Below are 19609 nucleotides of genomic sequence, written 5' to 3'. Positions count from 1 at the left end.
GATCTCCTGACCTCGTGATCCGCCCATCTCGGCCTCCCAAAGTGCTGGGATTACAGGCTTGAGCCACCGCGCCCGGCCTCCCATTGTATCTTCTAACTGCTTACTGTAATATTATATGAATGCTATTATTTTGTATGCTAATTTTATAACTTTCTCCCTTAATAAATTCTTTTAATTTTTATCTTTGATTACCTTGGATTTTATAGGTATACTGTTAGACAATCTACAAATAGTTACCATTTTATTTCCTTTCCAATTCTCATGACTTTGTTTTTCATTTTTAAAACTGATATATGATAGATGTACACATTTTCAGGGCACATGTGATATTCCAATACTTTATATAATGTGTCAAGATAAACTAAGGATAATTGGGATATCCCTCATCTTAATATTTTTTCTTCATGCTAGGGACATTTGAATTATTTTCTTCTACCTATACTGTGGTATTTTGTTTTTTGAGATGGAATCTCACTCTGTCACCCAGGCAGGAGTGCAGTGGTGTGATCTTGGCTTACTGTAACCTCTGACTCCTGGGTTCCAAGCAATTCTCTTGTCTCGGCCTCCCAAGTAATTGGGATTACAGGTATGTGCCACTACGCCCAGCTAATTTTTTGTGTTTTTAGTACAGAGGGGGTTTCACCATTTTGTCCAGGCTGGTCTTGAATTCCTGACCTCAGGTGATCCACCCACCTCAGCCTCCCAGAGTGCTGGGATTACAGGCATGAGACACCGTGTCCAGCCTGTAATGTGTTCTGTCCTATATATACCAGCCTATGATAAATTTTAATTTATAAATTAGGCACAGCAGAGATTAACAACAATAAAACAGAATAAAAATATACTGTAATAAAGTTATATGAACGTGGTGTTTCCCTCTCAAAGTATCTTATTGTACTGCACTCACCTATTTTGGACTGTCGTTCACTTCGGGTAACTGAATTTATAGAAAGCAAAACTGCAGGGGAGGGGGGACTTATGCAATTACTTATTGATTATAAGATGCATTTTTTCTTTTGAGTTATTATTAACAACTCTTTCTCTCTTCTGTCTACATTCTGGCTTCTACAGTGTGCTTAGTTATTTCCTTTGCATTTTAAAATTATTTCTATTTCCAAGATCTCTACAGAAAACTTGAAATAATACAGATGCTCCTCAACTTACGATGAAGTTATATCCCAAAAAACCCATCATAACTTGAAAATATTGTAAAAGTTGAGAGTGCACTTTCAACTTATGATATTCTCAACTTATTAAGAGTTTATCCAGACACAGCCCACTGTAAGTTGAGAAGCACAGTGAATGTATATTGGTTTCACACCGTTGTGAAGTTGAAAAACGTAAGTTGAAACATCTTAAGTTTGTATAGGAAACAAGAAATGGTGGGGAAAAAACCAGAAGGTCTACTCTCTCACTTTTTTCTTTTCATTCCACAGGTTTACAGGTTTAATTTTTAACACGTGTGATATTTGTATTTTGATTCACCTTCCACTTAACCTTGACACAGACATTCTCCAGATTACAAATTTCAATTAAAGAATTTAACATTTCTATGTTTTACTTGAAAAACAAGGCTGTAGCCAGGCAGAGTGGCTTACATCTGTAATTCCTAGCACTCTGGGAGGCCCAGGCAGGCAGATTGCCTGGGACCAGGAGTTCGAGACTAGCTGGGCAACATGGCAAAACCCTATGTCTACAAAACAATAATAGTAATAATACAAAAAAATTAGCCAATGTGGTGGCACAAGCCTGTAGTCCCAGCTATTCAAAAGGCTAAGGTGGGAGGATCACCTGATCCCGGTAAGATGGAAGGCTATGGTGAGCCATGAATATGCCACTGTACTGCAGCCTGGGCAACAAAGTGAGACCCTTTCTCAAAAAACAAAAAACGAAAAACAAAGCTGTGATATTCATCTGAATAAAACAATACCTTGTCTGTATTTAGGATTGTTTGTTTAGGCATGTTTCCTAGAAAATCAAGTATGCATTAGAAGAATATGAATTCAGCTGGGGGAGGTGGCTCACATTGTAATCCTAGCACTTTGGGAGGTCGAGGTGGGCAGATCACTTGAGGTCAGGAGTTCGAGACCAGCCTGGCCAACATGGTGACACCCCATCTCTACAAAATATAAAATTAAAATTAGCTGGGTGTGGAGGTGTGCACCTGTAATCCCAGCTACTCGGGAGGCTGAAGCACAAGAATCACTTGAATCTGGGAGGTGGAGGTAGCAATTAGATCAAGCCACTGCACTCCAGCTTGGGCAACAGAGCGAGACTCTGTCTCAAAAAATAAAATACAATAAAATAAAAAACATGAATATTAAAAACAATAAGTAAAACTTTCTGATTATAAAAGTGACACAATGCTCACTGAGGCAAGTCTGGAAAAATATATAGAAAGGGATAATGGAGAAAGTTATCTCAATTATATAACCCAGAATTAAAAGTATTTTTCTTTCTACTTTCTTCAATGTGTTAACAAATACACACACTGTTCTAAACATGAGAAAGTTATCTATCCTTTTTGAACCTCAACTTCTTCATCTATAAGATGAAGATAACAGCAGTAAACAAGATCATTCATGTGACAACCTTAACAAGGTGTCTGCAATGTAATAATATTTTATAATATGTAAATATCCAGTAATTTTTTTTCTTCTTATGCTCTGATTTGCTCTTATACTAATCATGCAAGACAATGTATAGGCAAATTATTTAGAAGATAAATAGTTTGCTTATAACTGTGCTAGCAGTGGACAATTTTTATGGTGATGGCCTTCCTCAAAATTGCTTTTGCTCTGAGAATGATTCCATGATACCCAGGGAAGGGTCTCCAAAGCTGTTTGCTTTATTTGATCCTTACTAAGTTTGGCTGACCTGGAAGGCAGTGGGCATTTCTCTCTCCTAGTAGTGGTGGGAGTTAAGTTATATTAAAACTCCAGGGTGAAGGTATCTGGAGCTCAAGGATGCTGACTGTCCCAGAGTCATCTTTGACTTTTGTCTTAGCTGTTTCCATCTCCTGTAAATCTATGATTTCTTCCACTTTCCTTCTAATAAATTCCTGTTTGGCTTAAAGTAGTCACGCATGGCTGCTATTGCTTACAACCAAAAGTACTTTATATACATTAGTAACCTTAAATGGTCTCCTTTGATTTGAGTTCTTATCAATGAATCATTAGTCTATATGTGGGAGTGTATCTTTGAATATATTTGTCAAGAAAGATAAGCAAATATTAAATATGACATCTGTGTATTTTTTAAGTTCCATAGGTAGTTCTTTCTGGTTTTGGGAACTACTGCCATAAAATGCTTAGGTATAGAGTCGAGGCCTTTTACATTAATTCGTTGACCTTGATTAAAAAGTTTTCTCTGATTTCTTACCAGTTTCTTTAGATATTCACTCATTGTACAGACTGTATGTGTTCACTGATGTCATAAACAGAAGTGTGACTCCTCTTACTACCACCTTTCTCAACTACTAATTTAAAAACTTAGGCTGAACTGATAGCCCCAAATGGAAATTACCTGCTATGGTTTGCGTGTCTCCACCAAAACTCATGTTAAAATTTGACTCCTGGTATGGTGGTGTTGGGAAGTGAGGCCTAATGTTGGGGTCATGAAAGCAGATCCCTCATGAATAGATTAGTGCCATCCCTAGGGAGTGAGTAAATTCTTGCTCTGTTCCTAAAAGCTGGTTGTTAAAAGAGCCTGGCACCTTCCCTCCCCTCCCCTTTTGCTTCCTTTCTTAAGATGTTATCTTTGCACATGCCAGCTCCTCTTCATCTACTGTGATTGGAAGCAGTCTGACACCCTAACCAGATGCAGATGCCCAGTCTTGAACTTTTCAGCCAGAAGAACTGAATGCCAAATTAAGTATCTCTTTCTTTATAAATCACCCAGCTTCAGGTATTCCTTTATAGCAACACAAAACAGACTTAAGACACTGCTCAAATTCCTAAACAGTAGAATAAATTGTACATTTCATTCACACAATGAAATATTATCCTGCAATGAAAATGAACTGCATGGTGTTGAATGAACAAAACCAGACATATAAAAAAGTATGCACTGTAAAATACCAAGTATATAAAGTACTAAAATAGGCAAAATTAATCTATGCTACTGTAAGTCAAGAAAGTTGTTATCCTTTGAGTATGGAGTGGTAGGTAGGGAGTGGAGGAGCCAAAAAGAAATCTTCTACAGTACTGGTGTTTCTTTTTTATCTTTTTTTTTTTTTTAATACAGAGTTTTGCTCTTGTCACCGAGACTGGAGTGCAATGGCACAATCTCTGCTCACTGCAACCTCTGCCTCCCAGGCTTGAGTGACGCTCCTGCCTTAGCTTTGTGAGTAGCTGGGACAACAGGCACCTGCCACTACGGCCAGCTAATTTTTGTATTTTTAGTAAACATGGGGTTTTACCATGTTGGCCAGGCTAGTCTTGAACTCCTGACCTCAGGTGATCTGCCTGCCTTGGCCTCCCAAAGTGCTGGGATTCCAGGTGTGAGCCACCACGCCCAGTCTGATGTTCTATTTTTTAATACAAGTGCAGTGTTCATGTTGTGAAGATCCATCAAGCTGAATGTTCATGAAATATGCACATTTTTCTGTGTATTTTACTTTAATAAAAGTAAACAAACTGGCCAGGCACAGTGGCTCATGCCTGTAATCCCAGCACTTTGGGAGGCCAAGGAAGGTGGATCACTTGAGGCCAGGAGTTCAAACCCCATCTCTACTAAAGACACAAAAATTAGCCAGGTGTGGTGCCACATGTCTGTAATCCCAGCAACTGGGTGGCTGAGGCACAAGCACTGCTTGATCCCGGGAGGCCGAGGTTGCAGTAAGCTGAGATTGTGCCACTGCACTCCAGCTTAGGTGACAGAGTGAGACTCTATGTCAAGAAAAATAAAAATAAGAAAAAAGTAAAAGTAAACAAAACGTTGCAAATACATACAATGAAATATGTATTATTCAGCCTTTGTACAAAGGAAGGACATTCCAACACTTATTACATACAACATGGACAGACCTTGAGGACATTATGCTAAGTGAAACTAGCCAGTCACAAAAGGACAAATACTGTATGATTCCACTTATATGAAGTATCTAGAAGAGTCATATTCAGAGAGACAGAAAGCAGTATCATGTTACTCACTCCCAAGTAGTGTAACTGTCAGGGAATGGACAATGGAGAATTTATACAAAGTTTCAACTGTGCATACTGAAAACAGTTCTGGAGATAGAATGAACAACAATGTGAATGCACTTAACACCAATTAACTGTACTTTTTTTTTTTTTTTTTTTTTTGAGATAGAGTCTCTGTTGCCCAGGCTGAAGTGCAGTGGTGCAATCTCAGCGCACTGCAACCTCCGCCTCCTGGGTTCAAATGATTCTCCTACTTCAGCCTCCTGGGTAGCTGGGAATACAGGCACATGCCACCATGCCCAGCTAATTTTTTTTTTGTATTTTTAGTAGAGGCAGGGTTTCACTGTGTTAGCCAGGATGGTCTTGATCTCCTGACCTCGTGATCTGCCAGCCTCGGCCTCCCAAAGCGCTAGGACTACAGGCGTGAGCCACCGAGCCCAGCTGAACTGTACTCTTAAAAATGGTTAAGATGGTAAATTTTATGTTATATGTATTTTGCAACTAAAAGAAAGTTAATGACAAACTGCTCTGTGTTGGGAAAGTAGATAGTTGAGTGTATGAGAATTAATTATATAAATTAAGAGCAAATAGGCTCTAAGGTAATGGATGGTAAGGAGACTTCCTGGTAAGTATATGCACTTCAGAGCACAGATGTGCAGAGATAATTATATTGGCTAATTAGATGCAAAGGGACACAGCCTGTAGAAGAGAAAAATGGGCAGGAGATCACATGTCATACACTTTCTAATAAGCCTTAATTGTTCTAGATAGTTACAAATTTCAAGATAAACATATTATGATTATGTAATAAAATACTGACTTATTCAATAAGGACAGAAATTTCTTTTTTTTAAGAGATGGAGTCTTGCTATGTTGCCCAGGTTGACCTCAAACTCCTGGGCTCAAGCAACACTCTTGTCTTAGCCTCCCGAGTAGCTGGTAACAGAGGCATGCGCTACATATAAGAATGAAAATACAAAGCATAAAGCTACAATTTACGTAACTCTAAATGACCTGATATAAAAAAGCTGAAAGTAGTAGACAAAAACATCTTACTTACATTTGTTACTTATTTACATTTAAGTTTTCATGTTAGATTCTCAAAACATAAGCTCTTTAAAAAAAAGTAAATTAGAAATTGCTATTTACGTACTTATTCAACTTACCTATTTGTTCCCCTAAGATCAGACACTGTTTTGGTACTGGAGCTCCAAATACCATTCCCCGAAGTTTATCCATTGGAGGAGCTTTATTCTGAAGGCCCCCAAACTTTCCATTACTTCGAATTCGATCTCCATCTCTGGTCAGCAGTGTAGGACAGTGTGTAATTTTAACAACCTATTGTAAGTAAGTGAATAGTAAGTAGTGAGCAACTTATTTCAACTGCTCCAAAAAAGTTTCTGAGATTAGAAATGACAGGATCACGGTAGTATTTTCAAAAAATTAGTAACTAGCTGGAGGGAAAAATCCAGAGGCAGAGAGATGAATTAGACAACTTTTAAAATGTCAGCCTAAACTAGAACAGTGACAACACAAGTGAAAAAAGTAAATGATGGATCGGTAAGTGGAAGGAAGAGGACAGGCCAGAGACTTCCGTACTCTGGAACCCATGGCAGTTAAGTATCAAGGTAGCATCACCAACCCAGTTTCCTCTGTTAGATTTAAGGTTTTTAGATGACCAAAGGATAGCAAAAGGAGAATATTACATTGAAGAAAATACAGACTGGAAAGCACTAGACTGACTCTTCTAAAGATAATACTATGGTTTTAGCTATGGGAAGATAAAGAGGTGATCATTTGAGAGTTAGGGGAAGTGAAATCATGTAGAAAAACTGAAGTCATGGATAGGAAAAGATAAGGGTTAAGAATTAAATTCTTATATCAGGTGTGGTGGCTCACACCTATAATCCCAGCACTTTGGGAGGCCAAGGCAGGCAGACCACGAGGTCAGGAGTTCGAGACCAGCCTGATCAGCATATTGAAACCCCATCTCTACTAAAATACAAAATTAGCTGGGCATGGTGGCATGCGCCTGTAATCCTAGCTACTTAGGAGGCTGAGGCAGGAGAATCGCTTGAATCCAGGAGGCAGAGGTTGCAGTGAGCCAAGATCGCACTACTGCACTCCAGTCTGGGCAACAGAGCGAGACTCTGTCTCAGAAAAAAAAAAAGGAAAAAAAAATTCTTCAGAGAAGTCAGAATAAAAGAAAAACACTGGATTTAGTATGTCATGATCTAGAAGAATGTTCTTACAAAAAAGGTTCAGAAAATATTAAAAAATAAAAGTTAAACTTCATGGGTAACCAGAGACGTGGAATTCAAATAAGATATTTTTACTACTCAATATGTTAAAATACACACACACACACAACTTTGATGGGGGGCTATGGAAAAAGGGCCTTCTTGTACTGATATGCCCTGGGACAGCCCTTCTCAAAGGAAACAGGACAAGTGTTAAAAAGTTTAACATTCTGTATGATTCAGCAATTCTACTTCTAAGAATCTTATCAGGAAAAAATAATAAATGTGAACGATGGACACTGAAATATTGTTTTAATAATGAAAAGTAGTAAACTTACATGTCTCAACAAGTTATACAAGTAAATTATGGCACATCCATACAATGAAATAGCATACATACATTAATGAATGAAGAACATTGTAATTTTTAACAAGTATACAAATGTTGTCCAATCTAATATTGGGGCTAAATAGCCTCTGAATTACATACATACAAGATAAAGTAAATGTAATAAGATGATTATTTGAAGAAATCCTGTGGTTCTTTGGTAAAGCCAGTATTTACAAATTCAAAATCATTTGTTTTATAAGAAATAACCACAACTTAATTTCTTAGTTTTGGTTTGGGTTTATATGTTTTCTAGTGGTGAACAACGACAACAAAAATACAGACTGGCTTCACGTGTTATCCACTTATCAAGATTCAGGCAATCAATGTTTCTAAGGATTTAATATCTTTGTTTTTTTTTTTTTGAGTTGTGGTCTCGTTCTGTTGCCCAGGCTGGAGTGCAGTGGCATGACCAGGGCTCACTACAGACTCCAACTTCTGGGTTCAAACAATTATCCCAACTGAGCCTCCTGAATAGCTGGGACTACAGGTGTAGGCCACCATGCCTGGTTACTTTTTTTTTTTTTTTTTAAACTTTGTAGAGTTGGTGTCTCACTATGTTGCCCAAGCTGGTCTCGAACTCTTGGCTTCAAGTGATATTACTGCCTTGGCTTCTCAAAGTGCTGAGATTACAGGCAGGAGTCATCATGCTCAGCCTAATATGATCTTAAATAAATACACTAAAATGTATAGATTTTCTATTCTCTTGTTAATAGACAATATGAGGGAAGCGTTATGGTAGAAGGACAGACAGTTTGGCTCTCCTTTTATGATGATTCTGGAAATACTACTTTCACAGACAGTTTCTCAATTCTCCATCAACCTCATGATTCTACCTCATTAAGTACACTATTAGGACAAAAAAAGTCATGACAGCGCTTGCAAATTCTGGAATGAACAATATTACAACTCTGAAACCCAACAGTGTTACCAAGGAATGTCATAAGAGCTTTTTCTCAGAAGAGTTTTAAAATAATATTTGATTGGCAAAGTTACATATGACTTCATTTAGAAATCTGGAAGCAAGGAAATCAATATGTGCTATTATCAATTATGAAGAACAAATACTATTCCTTTTTTGTCACATATGTGCTATAACATTTTTGCAAAACTGGTATCTTTCATCACTTTTAAGAATTTTCAGTCATTAGTTCTTCAAATATTGCCTATAATCCTTTTATAAACTCTCTCCTCTTGACACGCTGATTAAATTTTGGTTAGATGCTCTCTCATTCTACCCTCCATGTCTCTTCAACTTCTTTGTCTTACATTCCATTTTCTCTTTCTCTCTGGGCTGCAGTCTGAATATTTTTTTCTGACCCTCTTTTTAATTCACAAATTCTTAAGATGTTAAACCTGCTCAGTTAGTATTTAATTTCTGTTATAATCTTTTCATTTTAGAAGCTCTATTTGATTTTCTAAGTTGACTCATTCTTTTCTCATTTTCAACACTTTCATTTTTTAAACTATTTTAATCAACTATTAATATAGATATTTTTCAATTTAACTTGTTCTTTTCTCATTTTCAACACTTTCATTTTTTGAACTATATTAATCAAATATTAACACTTTAAAAATATTTGCTCTCATTTTCAATGTGGAAATTATTTCCATTCAAAAACAATGGTGAAATTCCTCCAGAAAACATTTGTGTTTGCTTCAATCAGATATCTAAGGATACTACCAGTCCAGCACATGAAACCAAATGTTTACCTTGAAGGTTTTCAGAACATCTAAGTAGTATGAATACAGGTTGCAAACAGATATTAGAGTCAATTGTTATGTTGATGAATTCTCTAGAAAAATGTTTAACTTTTTTACTTTTCCGCTCAGTCCCAAAGTTTGAGAGAGAATTTTCTGGTAGTTCCCTGAAGCAGCTGGAGTTGAGATGAAGGTGGCAGGTTTATATATTTACCCTTACACTAAAGTTTCTCCTCACAGAGGGGGTGTCCCCAGTTATCAGATTCCCCATGTTGTTTAGAGCCCTGGGTTTTGTCTCCTACCCTCAAAAGCCCCTCGAGGGAGTAAAAAGTCAATGCTTAAGTTCAATTAGTTTGGCAAACGTTCTCACTGCAAAAATCTGGCATTAGTGTTCTGTTTATCTCTCCAGGTTCCCACTTCCACTTAGAATCCTTACTTTCTTGCCAAGTTCATTAAGATACATATCTGAAATAGCATTTTAGTTAATCTCAGCTGAGTTTCCAATGGCTATCTGGTTTGTCTAATTCATCATTGTATGACCTCTGTGCACTATGCCTAGTGATATGCTGGAACCAGCTTGTACTGGGTCACGAAAGCCAGGTCTCCTGAATACCACATTCGTATAAGCATGAAGGACTTCATATAGACTGCTGGAAATCATCCATGATACAAGTACTTACACCATAGAAATTGGCAAAAGCTACAAATCAGGGACTTCCACATGCCTCCTCAGAGAGATAGTTCAACACATAACAGCACACCACTATCTCATACATAGTAAGTATCCAAATATCTCATTGAACAGGAGTCTTCCAGTTATCATCCTATTAGTTAGTTCTATCCTTACTAGCAAGCTTCTCGCCATCTCCAAACTGATTCCATGTTATCATAACATTTAATGGGTATGTTTCTATTTCATAATTCGGGATATATAAAAATGCTAATCACCACCAGAATATAGTAGCTCTCCCACCCACAGCCAGTTTCTGGTACAGTATATTATACTTATTATTAGGTTTACAAGGAAACGTTCATGAAGATGCCAAATACCATTTTCTAATTAGCTATATAATGCTCAATAATCCCAGTAATTTAGTTTTCCTAAACTACGATGAATTTATTATTGCCTTAAAAAAAAAAAAAAAAAAAAAAGAGTCTTGCTCTGTCGCCTGAACTGGAGTGCAATGGCATGATCTCAGCTCACTGCAACCTCCACCTCCCAGGATCAAGTGATTCTCCTGCCTCAGCCTCCTAAGTACCTGGGATTACAAGCACCTGCCACCACGCCCAGCTAATTTTTGTATTTTTAGTAGAGACATGGTTTCACCATGTTGGCCAGGCTGGTCTCGTAACTCCTGACCTCAAGTGATCTGCCTGCCTTGGCCTCTCAAAGTGCTGGGATTACAGGAATGAGCCACTTTACCCGGCACCCTATTACTGCTTTTTAACTAGGCCCAAAGAAAAATTACACCAGTTTAGTTCTAGCTCTGCTATAAATTAGTACAGTGTGACTTGGGCCAAATCATCCACCTCTTTAACAATTTTAATTTTTTTAGACAATCTCATTATATTGCCTAGGCTGGAGTGCAGTGGCTATTCACAGGCATGATCAGAGCACACGACAGCCTATGGCCTAGAACTCTTGGGTTCAAGCAAACCTCCCTTAGCTTCCTAAGTAGCTGGAACTACAAGTATGCATCACATGTCCAGCTCTCCATTATTTGTTCTCAGCTTAAGGTCTCTCATCTATTCTCACTGGTCCTAATCATCCTAGATGATCCCTATGGTCCCCATGATTCTAGAATACACTATTTACAGATATTGGCTTAGATCAAATCCAGGGTACTGCCTGTAACATGTGTCCTTAGGGTCAAAATCAAGTCAAGGACGTTCCTTTGTTAAGACCTTTGAAAGATTTAAACTACTGCCCTCCTGGATCCTCTTAGCTAGACAAAAGGGCTTCTAAAACTCTAAATGGCATTACCCTACTCTATCTCACCCTCATGGGTGAGAACAATAACCCTAGCAGACATCCCCAAAAGAACCCCTGGCCAATACCAGTTGATTTGCCAGATGACAACAGGTACCACTTGCCAGCTACATAAGGCAGGCATTTTAGAGCTGCCACCACTCCAGTTCAACTAGCCAACATCACTTGGAGAAACCTACAAAGAGGACTGGTATGTTGTTGTTTAAACTTACAATTTAGAGTGTTATATATATAGCAGCAGTAAATAACTGAATTATTTATTTTACCAAAGTCCCCTCCAAAGGTGCTATGGGCTAAACTGTGCTCCCCCATAATCTTTTATATATTTACTTTTCACAAGACCAGTCAAGAAGACTAGTGAGAAGGGGAGGAAAGAATAAAACAAAGAGTTAGATCTACAGCTGATTGTGAACAATCAACTGAGATAACTCATTACCTTTGTTTGGGACCAGCCCCCAACAAATCCATGTTAAAGTCCTAACCCCCAGTCCCTCAGAATGTGACATTATTTGGAGATAGGGTCTTTACTGAGATAATCAAGTTAATTTGAGGTCATTGCGGTGGGCCCTAATCCAATATGACTGGTACCCTTACAACAAGGGGGAAATTTGAATACAGTCACACACAGATGTGAAGAGACGGGGGAAGACAGTCCTCATCTACAAGGCAGGGAGAGGCCTGGAACAGATCCTTCATTCATAGTCTTTAGAAGAAACCAACCCTACTGAAACTGTGAATTTGGATCTCCAGTGTCGAGAACTGTGATACAATAAATTTCTATTATTTAAGCCACCCAGTCTGTTGTGGGACAGTAATATTTCTATCATTTACATCAGTTAATGGCTGCCCTAGAAAACTAATACATAGAACTACAGCACATTACATTTTACACCAAAATTACCTGACAGTACTTTTTTCCAATGCTAACAGACACTGTTTTGAGTCTTAGACAATTTCATAGCCCCAAAACACATCTATTTAAATTTGCATCCTGGTCCATTCATTCCTACATTTTGCCTACTTTTATGTTGCTTATCAATTTGCAGAATTTAAACTGGTCTTGAAAAGGCTACTTAGTCATTTATATATGTATCATCAAATGGACATGATACATTAAAACTGAAGTCTACAAATTTAAAAAGAAATCAAATACATACCTCTTTTCTATAATGATTGGCTGCATCCAGATTATCCAAAATAATGGTGTCTCCTAACAGCATACCAAATACTAAAAAAGTCAATAAATGAATTTTGAAAATTATGATATTTTCCTTGGTCATATTAAAATATAATGTACATTGCAAGTCTTTCTTTGAAAGAATGCTAGTATTCGTTCTAATTTTATTTGACTGTCCTCTAAAAAATATTGGTAAAAATATGACTGATAAGCAAAGTAAGAATATAAATTTTCATTCTCAATAATTTACAGATTTGTATCACAAAGTTAACATCTGTACAAAAGTAAAGCCACCATAATGTCTTTTACCTGTTTCACAATGTTCTACATTATCTGGAAATGTTAACAAGTCTCGAGCAAAGACTGGATCTCCAATGGGTTTAAAATACAATTTTCCATTTCGGAAATGAGGTAGAGGTCTAAATAAAAAGAAATTTTAAAAAGATATTAAAGTGCATGACTTTTTTAATTTTAAAAAAGACAATATGGAAAACATGAATATATTACACATCATTTTGATCATATAATCAACTCCCAATCCACCACAAGTGATACTTCTAAATGATCAGCTATTATGCCCTTAGAAATGGAAACAATATTGACCGTATAAAAAATCTACTTGGTTTTATCTGTACCACTACCTTCTATTAGTTTGTATTAACAACATAATAATAGTTTCATTTGACAAGGAAAGAAAAAAAGTAGCCTCTAAAGCTGGTTCCAAATGAGAGTATGAATGACGTAACTGTTCACGTGAAGAGTGGTCACAGAATGACTAGGGGAAGGGGCAAGGCCCAAGACTGAGAAACATATGAGGAAGGCAGCTCTATGTCCCCTGTCTCCCTGTCCTTCCGACACAATAGGAAGAGGAATTGAAGCCAGTAGATGATAACAATGGAATTTCAGAGATGGTAGTTGATTGGGGTGTCAGAGACTTTCCCTTCAACATAGATGTGGAGGAGCTCTAGTTAACTCAATCCCAGTAAGAGAGAGAATACTAGAAACAGAGAGGATAACTCGTTTCTGGAACAAACGTTAGTCTTAAATGTCAAATCCATAATTTCCCTAAATCAAGGATCCTTAACTTAGTCTCCAGGGATTAAAGAGATAAATTAGCCCTCCTGGAGAAAAAAATTCTTCTCACAAAAAGTATTAGGGTGTGAGGGGTACATGCCTCTAGTCGTCCCAGTTACTTGGTAGGCTGAGGCAGGAGGATCACTTGAGCCCACAAGTTTGAGGCTGCAGTGAGCTATGACTGTGCCTGTGAGCAGACACTGCACTCCAGTCTGGGCAAGAGTTAAACCCATTCTCTTAAGTGGGCTGGGTGCAGTGGCTCACGCCTGTAATCCCAGCACCTTGGGAGGCCGAGGCGGGCGGATCACGAGGTCAGGAGATCGAGATCATCCTGGCTAACACAGTGAAACCCCATCTCCACTAAAAAAAATACAAAAAAAATTAGCCAAGCGTGGTTGTAGACGCTTGTAGTCCCAGCTACTTGGAAGGCTGAGGCAGGAGAATGGTGTGAACCCGGGAGGTGGAGATTGCAGTGAGCTGAGATCGCGCCACTCCACTCCGGCCTGGGCGACAGAGCGAGACTCTGTCTCAAAAAAAAAAAAAGCATTACCTTTATCAACACAGTAACAATGACCCGTCAGGATTTCCCATGCTGTTCCTTTGAGTACTGACTAGCTGCAGGGTAGCAGATTTTAGAATCCGATAGATCTGAGTTCAACATACAGCTGTTTTGTTTCCTCAATCTATTTTTAGATTCATAAGATGAAATAACAAGTTTACTGACATAGTTAATGAGATCCCATTCTCCTTCAAGTCCTATGCAATTACAGGCTGTGAAAAGCTTTGTTTAGTAATCTGAGAAAATACTGACCAATATTCTGTTATACATTTTTATTTATTTTTTTGTTAGTATTTCCTTCCTGTCTTTAGGTGCATTTTTAAAAGTAGGCCTAATCAGAGTACACATAAAATATAAAAAAGGGCCTGGATGCAGTGATTCATACCTGTAATCCTAGCAGTATGGGAGACTGAGGTGGGAGGACTGCTTAAGCCCAAAAGTTTGAGACCAGTCTGGGCAATATAGCAATAAAAAAAAAAAAAAAAAATTTAGCTGGGCATGCTGGCATGCACCTGTAGTCCCAGCTACTTGGGAAGCTGAGGTGTGAGGGTAGTTTGAATCCAGGGAGGTTGAGGCTGCACTGAGTTGTGATCACGCCCAGCCTGGCTGACACAGCAAGACTGCATCTCAAAAAATAGAAATTAAAAAATTAAAAAATTAAAAAATACAAAGATATAAAATTTTTTATGCCGTGTATACATTACATATACATGTAATGTATGTCTTTGTGTGTATACATTACATATATAAATAACATTTAATTGGCAAATAAAACATAGCCAGCATATGTAATGGAAAATGCCCATTTGTGATGAAGACAAAAATAATGTAGATAATTCAAGTCAATTTTCTGTTTTAGGTATCTTTTAGATAAATCATTTTTAAATTCAAGGCTTTGATAAAAAACAGAAAATATATTTCAGAAAAAACCATTACTTTCACTTTTTTCTAACCTTTTCCAATCTGGAAGAGTCTTCTTATAAATAGAATCAAGGGGCAACACCTGCTGACGACCTTGGGTTTCATCATAGATACGACGTGCAGCATCAGTGGTTAGGGTGACTACACAGTCCATGTCACTTGCCAGATGCCAAGAAATAACCATCGCAGCTCTATCGTCTTCAATTTGTGCTAGATGTGCAATCTACAACCCATTTTCATAAAATCAAGTAAAAAAATATAAAATCCATTTATAAAATTTGATATTACTTTAAAAGCCCAAGCCTAGGTAACAAAACTTTTCTGAAACACATGAATTAAAATAAATTGTCAAGTTGTTAAAACTTAACTTGAATATATTAAACATTCTATTCTGCTATTAAATTTAAAAAATTTTATTTTCTAAAGATTAAAGCTCCAGTAAAGTTGCAAATGAGCAAATATAAATAAATTAGGAATGTTTTCCTTTCAGAGCCTGCTGACAGGGATGAAATAATAATTAGAAATTTTATTTGCTAGTAATATATACTTTTTTCACATTTTAACACTCTATAAATGGGATCTATCTTCTTGGTAAAATAATCATAAAGTACACTTAAATAATATACACATAAAACAATGCAGTTCAATTAAACATATAGTTAATATGCCCTTCCCTTCTAAGTAAATTCTTTACTCCAATATTATAGTATTCCTTTCAGAAAACAAATCTGAACATCACAAATAGGAATTGTTCCTTCTGCTACTCAGGAGGCTGAGGAAAGAGGATAACTTGAGCCCAGGAGGTAGAGGCTGCAGTGAGCAGAGATCATGCCACTGCACTACAGTCTGACAGAGCAAGAACCTGTCTCCAAAAAAAAAAAAATTGTTTCTTTTGTTTCTGTTTCTAGGAACAATGCTTTGGAGCTTACAATAAATAAAAAATTACAAATCCTTGCTTCAGTCACAAGTATTCTTTTTCTTTCCCTCAGATCAGACAGGTAATGTGCCAACAGTGTAACAAGGTTCAACGGTGGCATATTTCACACATGTGCGTGAACACCCAATCATCAACAAGCATTCTTGTTCAAAGTCAAGTCCACCAAGATTGGACTACTGTGGCCAGTATCAAAGCCTAATTCATTGTGCTAGGATGGTGGTGTCTACCCTTTAATCTTACTTGATCTGGTAGCACAAATCCGCCCCAGCAATAAGCAATAAGAACATTGTGTGTCACTTTTAGAAACATCAGGCTGGACATGGTGACCCACGCCTCTATTACTAACACTTTGGGAGTTGAGGCAGGCGGATTGCTTGAGCCCAGGAGTTTGAGACCAGCTTGAGCAACATCACGAAACCCCATCTCCACTAAAAATATAAAAAATTAGGGGGTCATGGTGGCATGAAACTGTAGTCCTAGCTACTGGGGTGCTGAGGTGGGAGGATGACCTGAGCTCAGGAAGTCCAGGCTGCAGTGAGCCAAGGTGCATCACTGAACTCCAGCCTGGGCGACAGGAGTGAGATCGTGTCTCAAAAAAAGGCCGAAAAACAAAACACATGCTAACATCTATCCTTATATTCTAATTCTCTAGAAGTTAGTATGAACATGCAAAAAAACTAGTACATGTAAATGAAAACAATGTTCTAGCCAATGGAGAAAGAATTAGTAGAGGCAAATGAAATGTAAGAAAAAGAAATGGCTTACTTGTGACATTCAGATGTGTTTTGTAAAAGAAATACCATGATACTATCATAAAACCTATTTAGAAGGGCATGTTAATTATAACCATAATATGTTTAACTGAACAAAAAAAAACCTTAAAACTGCTACTAAATCTTCCTCATTTAGAGATGGGATTTCAAGATATTAGGAATTGAGGAAGAAATGTGTAAAATATCTAAGTTACTTGAGGTATTCATGATGTTAAAACAAATACATTTTGAAGTTTGGGGAAAAAAGCCTCCCCTTGTTCCTACTATATTTCTACAATTATTTATTCCAGGGTTTTTTTATTTTTTTGAGACAGAGTCTCGCTCTGTCGCCCAGGCTGGAGTGCAGTGGCGTGATCTCAGCTCACTGCAACCTCTGCCTCCCAGATTCAAACAATTCTTCTGCCTCAGTCTACTGAGTAGCTGTGATTACAGGCACATGCCACCACACCTGGCTACTTTTTGTATTTATTAGATACGGGGTTTCACCAGGTTGGCCAGGCTGGTCTCAAACTCCTGATCTCAGATAATGCGCCCGTCTTGGCCTCCCAAAATGTTGGGATTACAGGTGCGAGCCACTGCGCCTGGACTATTCTAGTTTTATAATAAATGCCAGGAAGAGTATTTTTTAAGGAAGCAAGGGAAAAGACTAAGGATGACATGGAAGGATTGCAAACTTTTCTCCTACTGGTTAGGGTAGGGTTTGTACTTCTGAGGGGACAAAAGAGAAACTATGTAAAATGAAATTGCAAAGATTTCCCTCAGATTTTCAAGACATGCAATGGGAAATATTTAAAAAGGAGACTTTAAAATACATTTCTCTTGCTAAAATTTATGTTGGTAACAATTTTACATATTGTGCAAGAATTTTGTATTGGATGGACTATTAAAATGTGGAAACCATATATTTATATGCTTAGGATCAAAGAACTGCTTTTTTCTAAAAATTGGTTCTAAAAAATAACATTTTAAAACATTGTATATTAGCAACTTGTTTTCTAATGTATAAATTTGTATTTAATTTAAATTTAGATTCAATTTTTCAATTTGCAAATCTGAGGTTTGAGTAATAATGTACATGGTTTTGGTCATAAACATTGCTACACATTACCCCCTATTTTCAGTGGGCAGTGTATTTGTGAAGGCATATAAAATAAACTACCACAGATTTTAGAGTCAGAGAGACCTTGAGTCACATCTAAGCTCTGCCTTTAACTATATTTTAACAAGTTATTTGAGCTCCCTGAATTTCAATTTCTTCATGTATAAATGAGAAATACTACAAATAATAGTTCATACGGTGGTTATAAAAGTAGAATATACATGCATAGGCAACAACCAAAGACTCCAGAGTCAGACTACCTGGGGTTTCACCCCGGGCTCTGCCACTTGCTAGCTGTGCAACTCTGAGCAAGTTACTTGACCTCGGTTTTAGCTGGGCACGGTGGCACACGCCTGTAGTCACAGCTACTTGGGGGGCTGAGGCAGGAGGATCGCTTGAGCCCAGGAGGTGAAGGGAGCACTGAGCCATAGTCTTACCATTGCACTCCAGCCTGGGTGACAGACTGTCTCCCCCTCCAAAAAAAGAGCTGCATGACATGAAAGCATCTCTAAGTAAACAATAAGCCTTGAACTAAGACATCTTAACAACTTCTGCCACAGCCCTCAATAGTAATATTACAGATTTCAGTTTTAAGCTCTACCAAATCCCTACTGCAATAATGAGAGCAGGTACTTTATTGGAAAGAAGTAAATTACAAAGAACCTGACACTTTTTTGTCACTTTTAGAAGACCCATTTTAAACAAACAAGATAATAAAATGTACTGCCTCTCCAAAGGCTTAATAAACACAAACCTTTCCCAAAACATCCCCACTGCCTTTAGTATAGTTTGGAAGAGTACATGATCTTCTAGGTTTTTTCTTCAGTTCTTCCTGTTCTGACAGCTTTCTTTTCAGAAGCGCTTCAATGTGTGGCACCTATAATTTATAAAGAAAAATTAACTACAAGACCAATTACTCTTGAACCAGGCAGCCCATAATGACAGTGGAGAAAAATTAACAATTTAGATAACTCAAGAATATAAAGTTGGTAAGTAGGCATTATTTAAAAAAAAAAAAAAAGACAAACTATCAGAAAACACACACACACACAAAGAAAACACAATTTTAGGGGGAAGGGCCGGCAGGCGCCATGTCCGGCCGCGAAGGTGGCAAGAAGAAGCCACTGAAACAGCCTAAGAAGCAGGCCAAGGAGATGGACGAGGAAGATAAGGCTTTCAAGCAGAAACAAAAGAGGAGCAGAAGAAACTCGAGGAGCTAAAAGCGAAGGCCACAGGGAAGGGGCCCTTGGCCACAGGTGGAATTAAGAAATCTGGCAAAAAGCTGTTCCTTGTACCTGAGGAGATGGTGACCCTTTATTTCATCCTTATTTAAACGTCTATATTCCCTGCCATAACATCTTTTGCCACCTAAAGCTGGAATTAAGTGTTGTCTTGGAGCTGTTGTACATTTAAGAATAAACTTTTGTAAAAAAAAAAAAATTCTTACAGTGGTTCATTATCTCTTAGTTGTTTTCACTAAGTCATTCCTACCATAACTGTGAATTTAAAGTAAAACCAGCTCAGAACCTTGCCAGAGTCTGCTCTTTGGTCCTAGTTCTACCCTAAACTTTGTATCACCTGAAATTAAACCAACTCGTTTGAAAGG

The 19609-nt window shown here is 37.6% G+C and overlaps 1 protein-coding gene and 1 pseudogene across 2 annotated transcripts in view; one reads left to right on the top strand and one right to left on the bottom strand.

The window, feature by feature from the left end:
* SMCHD1 (structural maintenance of chromosomes flexible hinge domain containing 1) overlaps positions 1-19609 on the bottom strand; it is a 158542-nt gene that overhangs the window by 12439 nt on the left and 126494 nt on the right. The window contains 5 exon segments of the mRNA XM_017854308.1: positions 6311-6482; positions 12621-12691; positions 12950-13059; positions 15227-15417; positions 18758-18880. Of these exon segments, the coding sequence (XP_017709797.1) occupies positions 6311-6482; positions 12621-12691; positions 12950-13059; positions 15227-15417; positions 18758-18880 (667 nt within the window).
* On the top strand, positions 18887-19609 carry LOC108516706 (translation machinery-associated protein 7 pseudogene; annotated as a pseudogene). Its single transcript, XR_001881911.1, has one exon. The product of XR_001881911.1 is annotated as a translation machinery-associated protein 7 pseudogene (transcript).

Source organism: Rhinopithecus bieti, unplaced genomic scaffold (genome assembly GCF_001698545.2).
Source record: "Rhinopithecus bieti isolate Rb0 unplaced genomic scaffold, ASM169854v2 scaffold_36410, whole genome shotgun sequence".
NCBI classification, from domain to species: Eukaryota; Metazoa; Chordata; class Mammalia; order Primates; family Cercopithecidae; genus Rhinopithecus; species Rhinopithecus bieti.
Note: the sequence above shows the minus strand (reverse complement) of the source record. Positions and strands in the feature narration are given on the sequence as shown.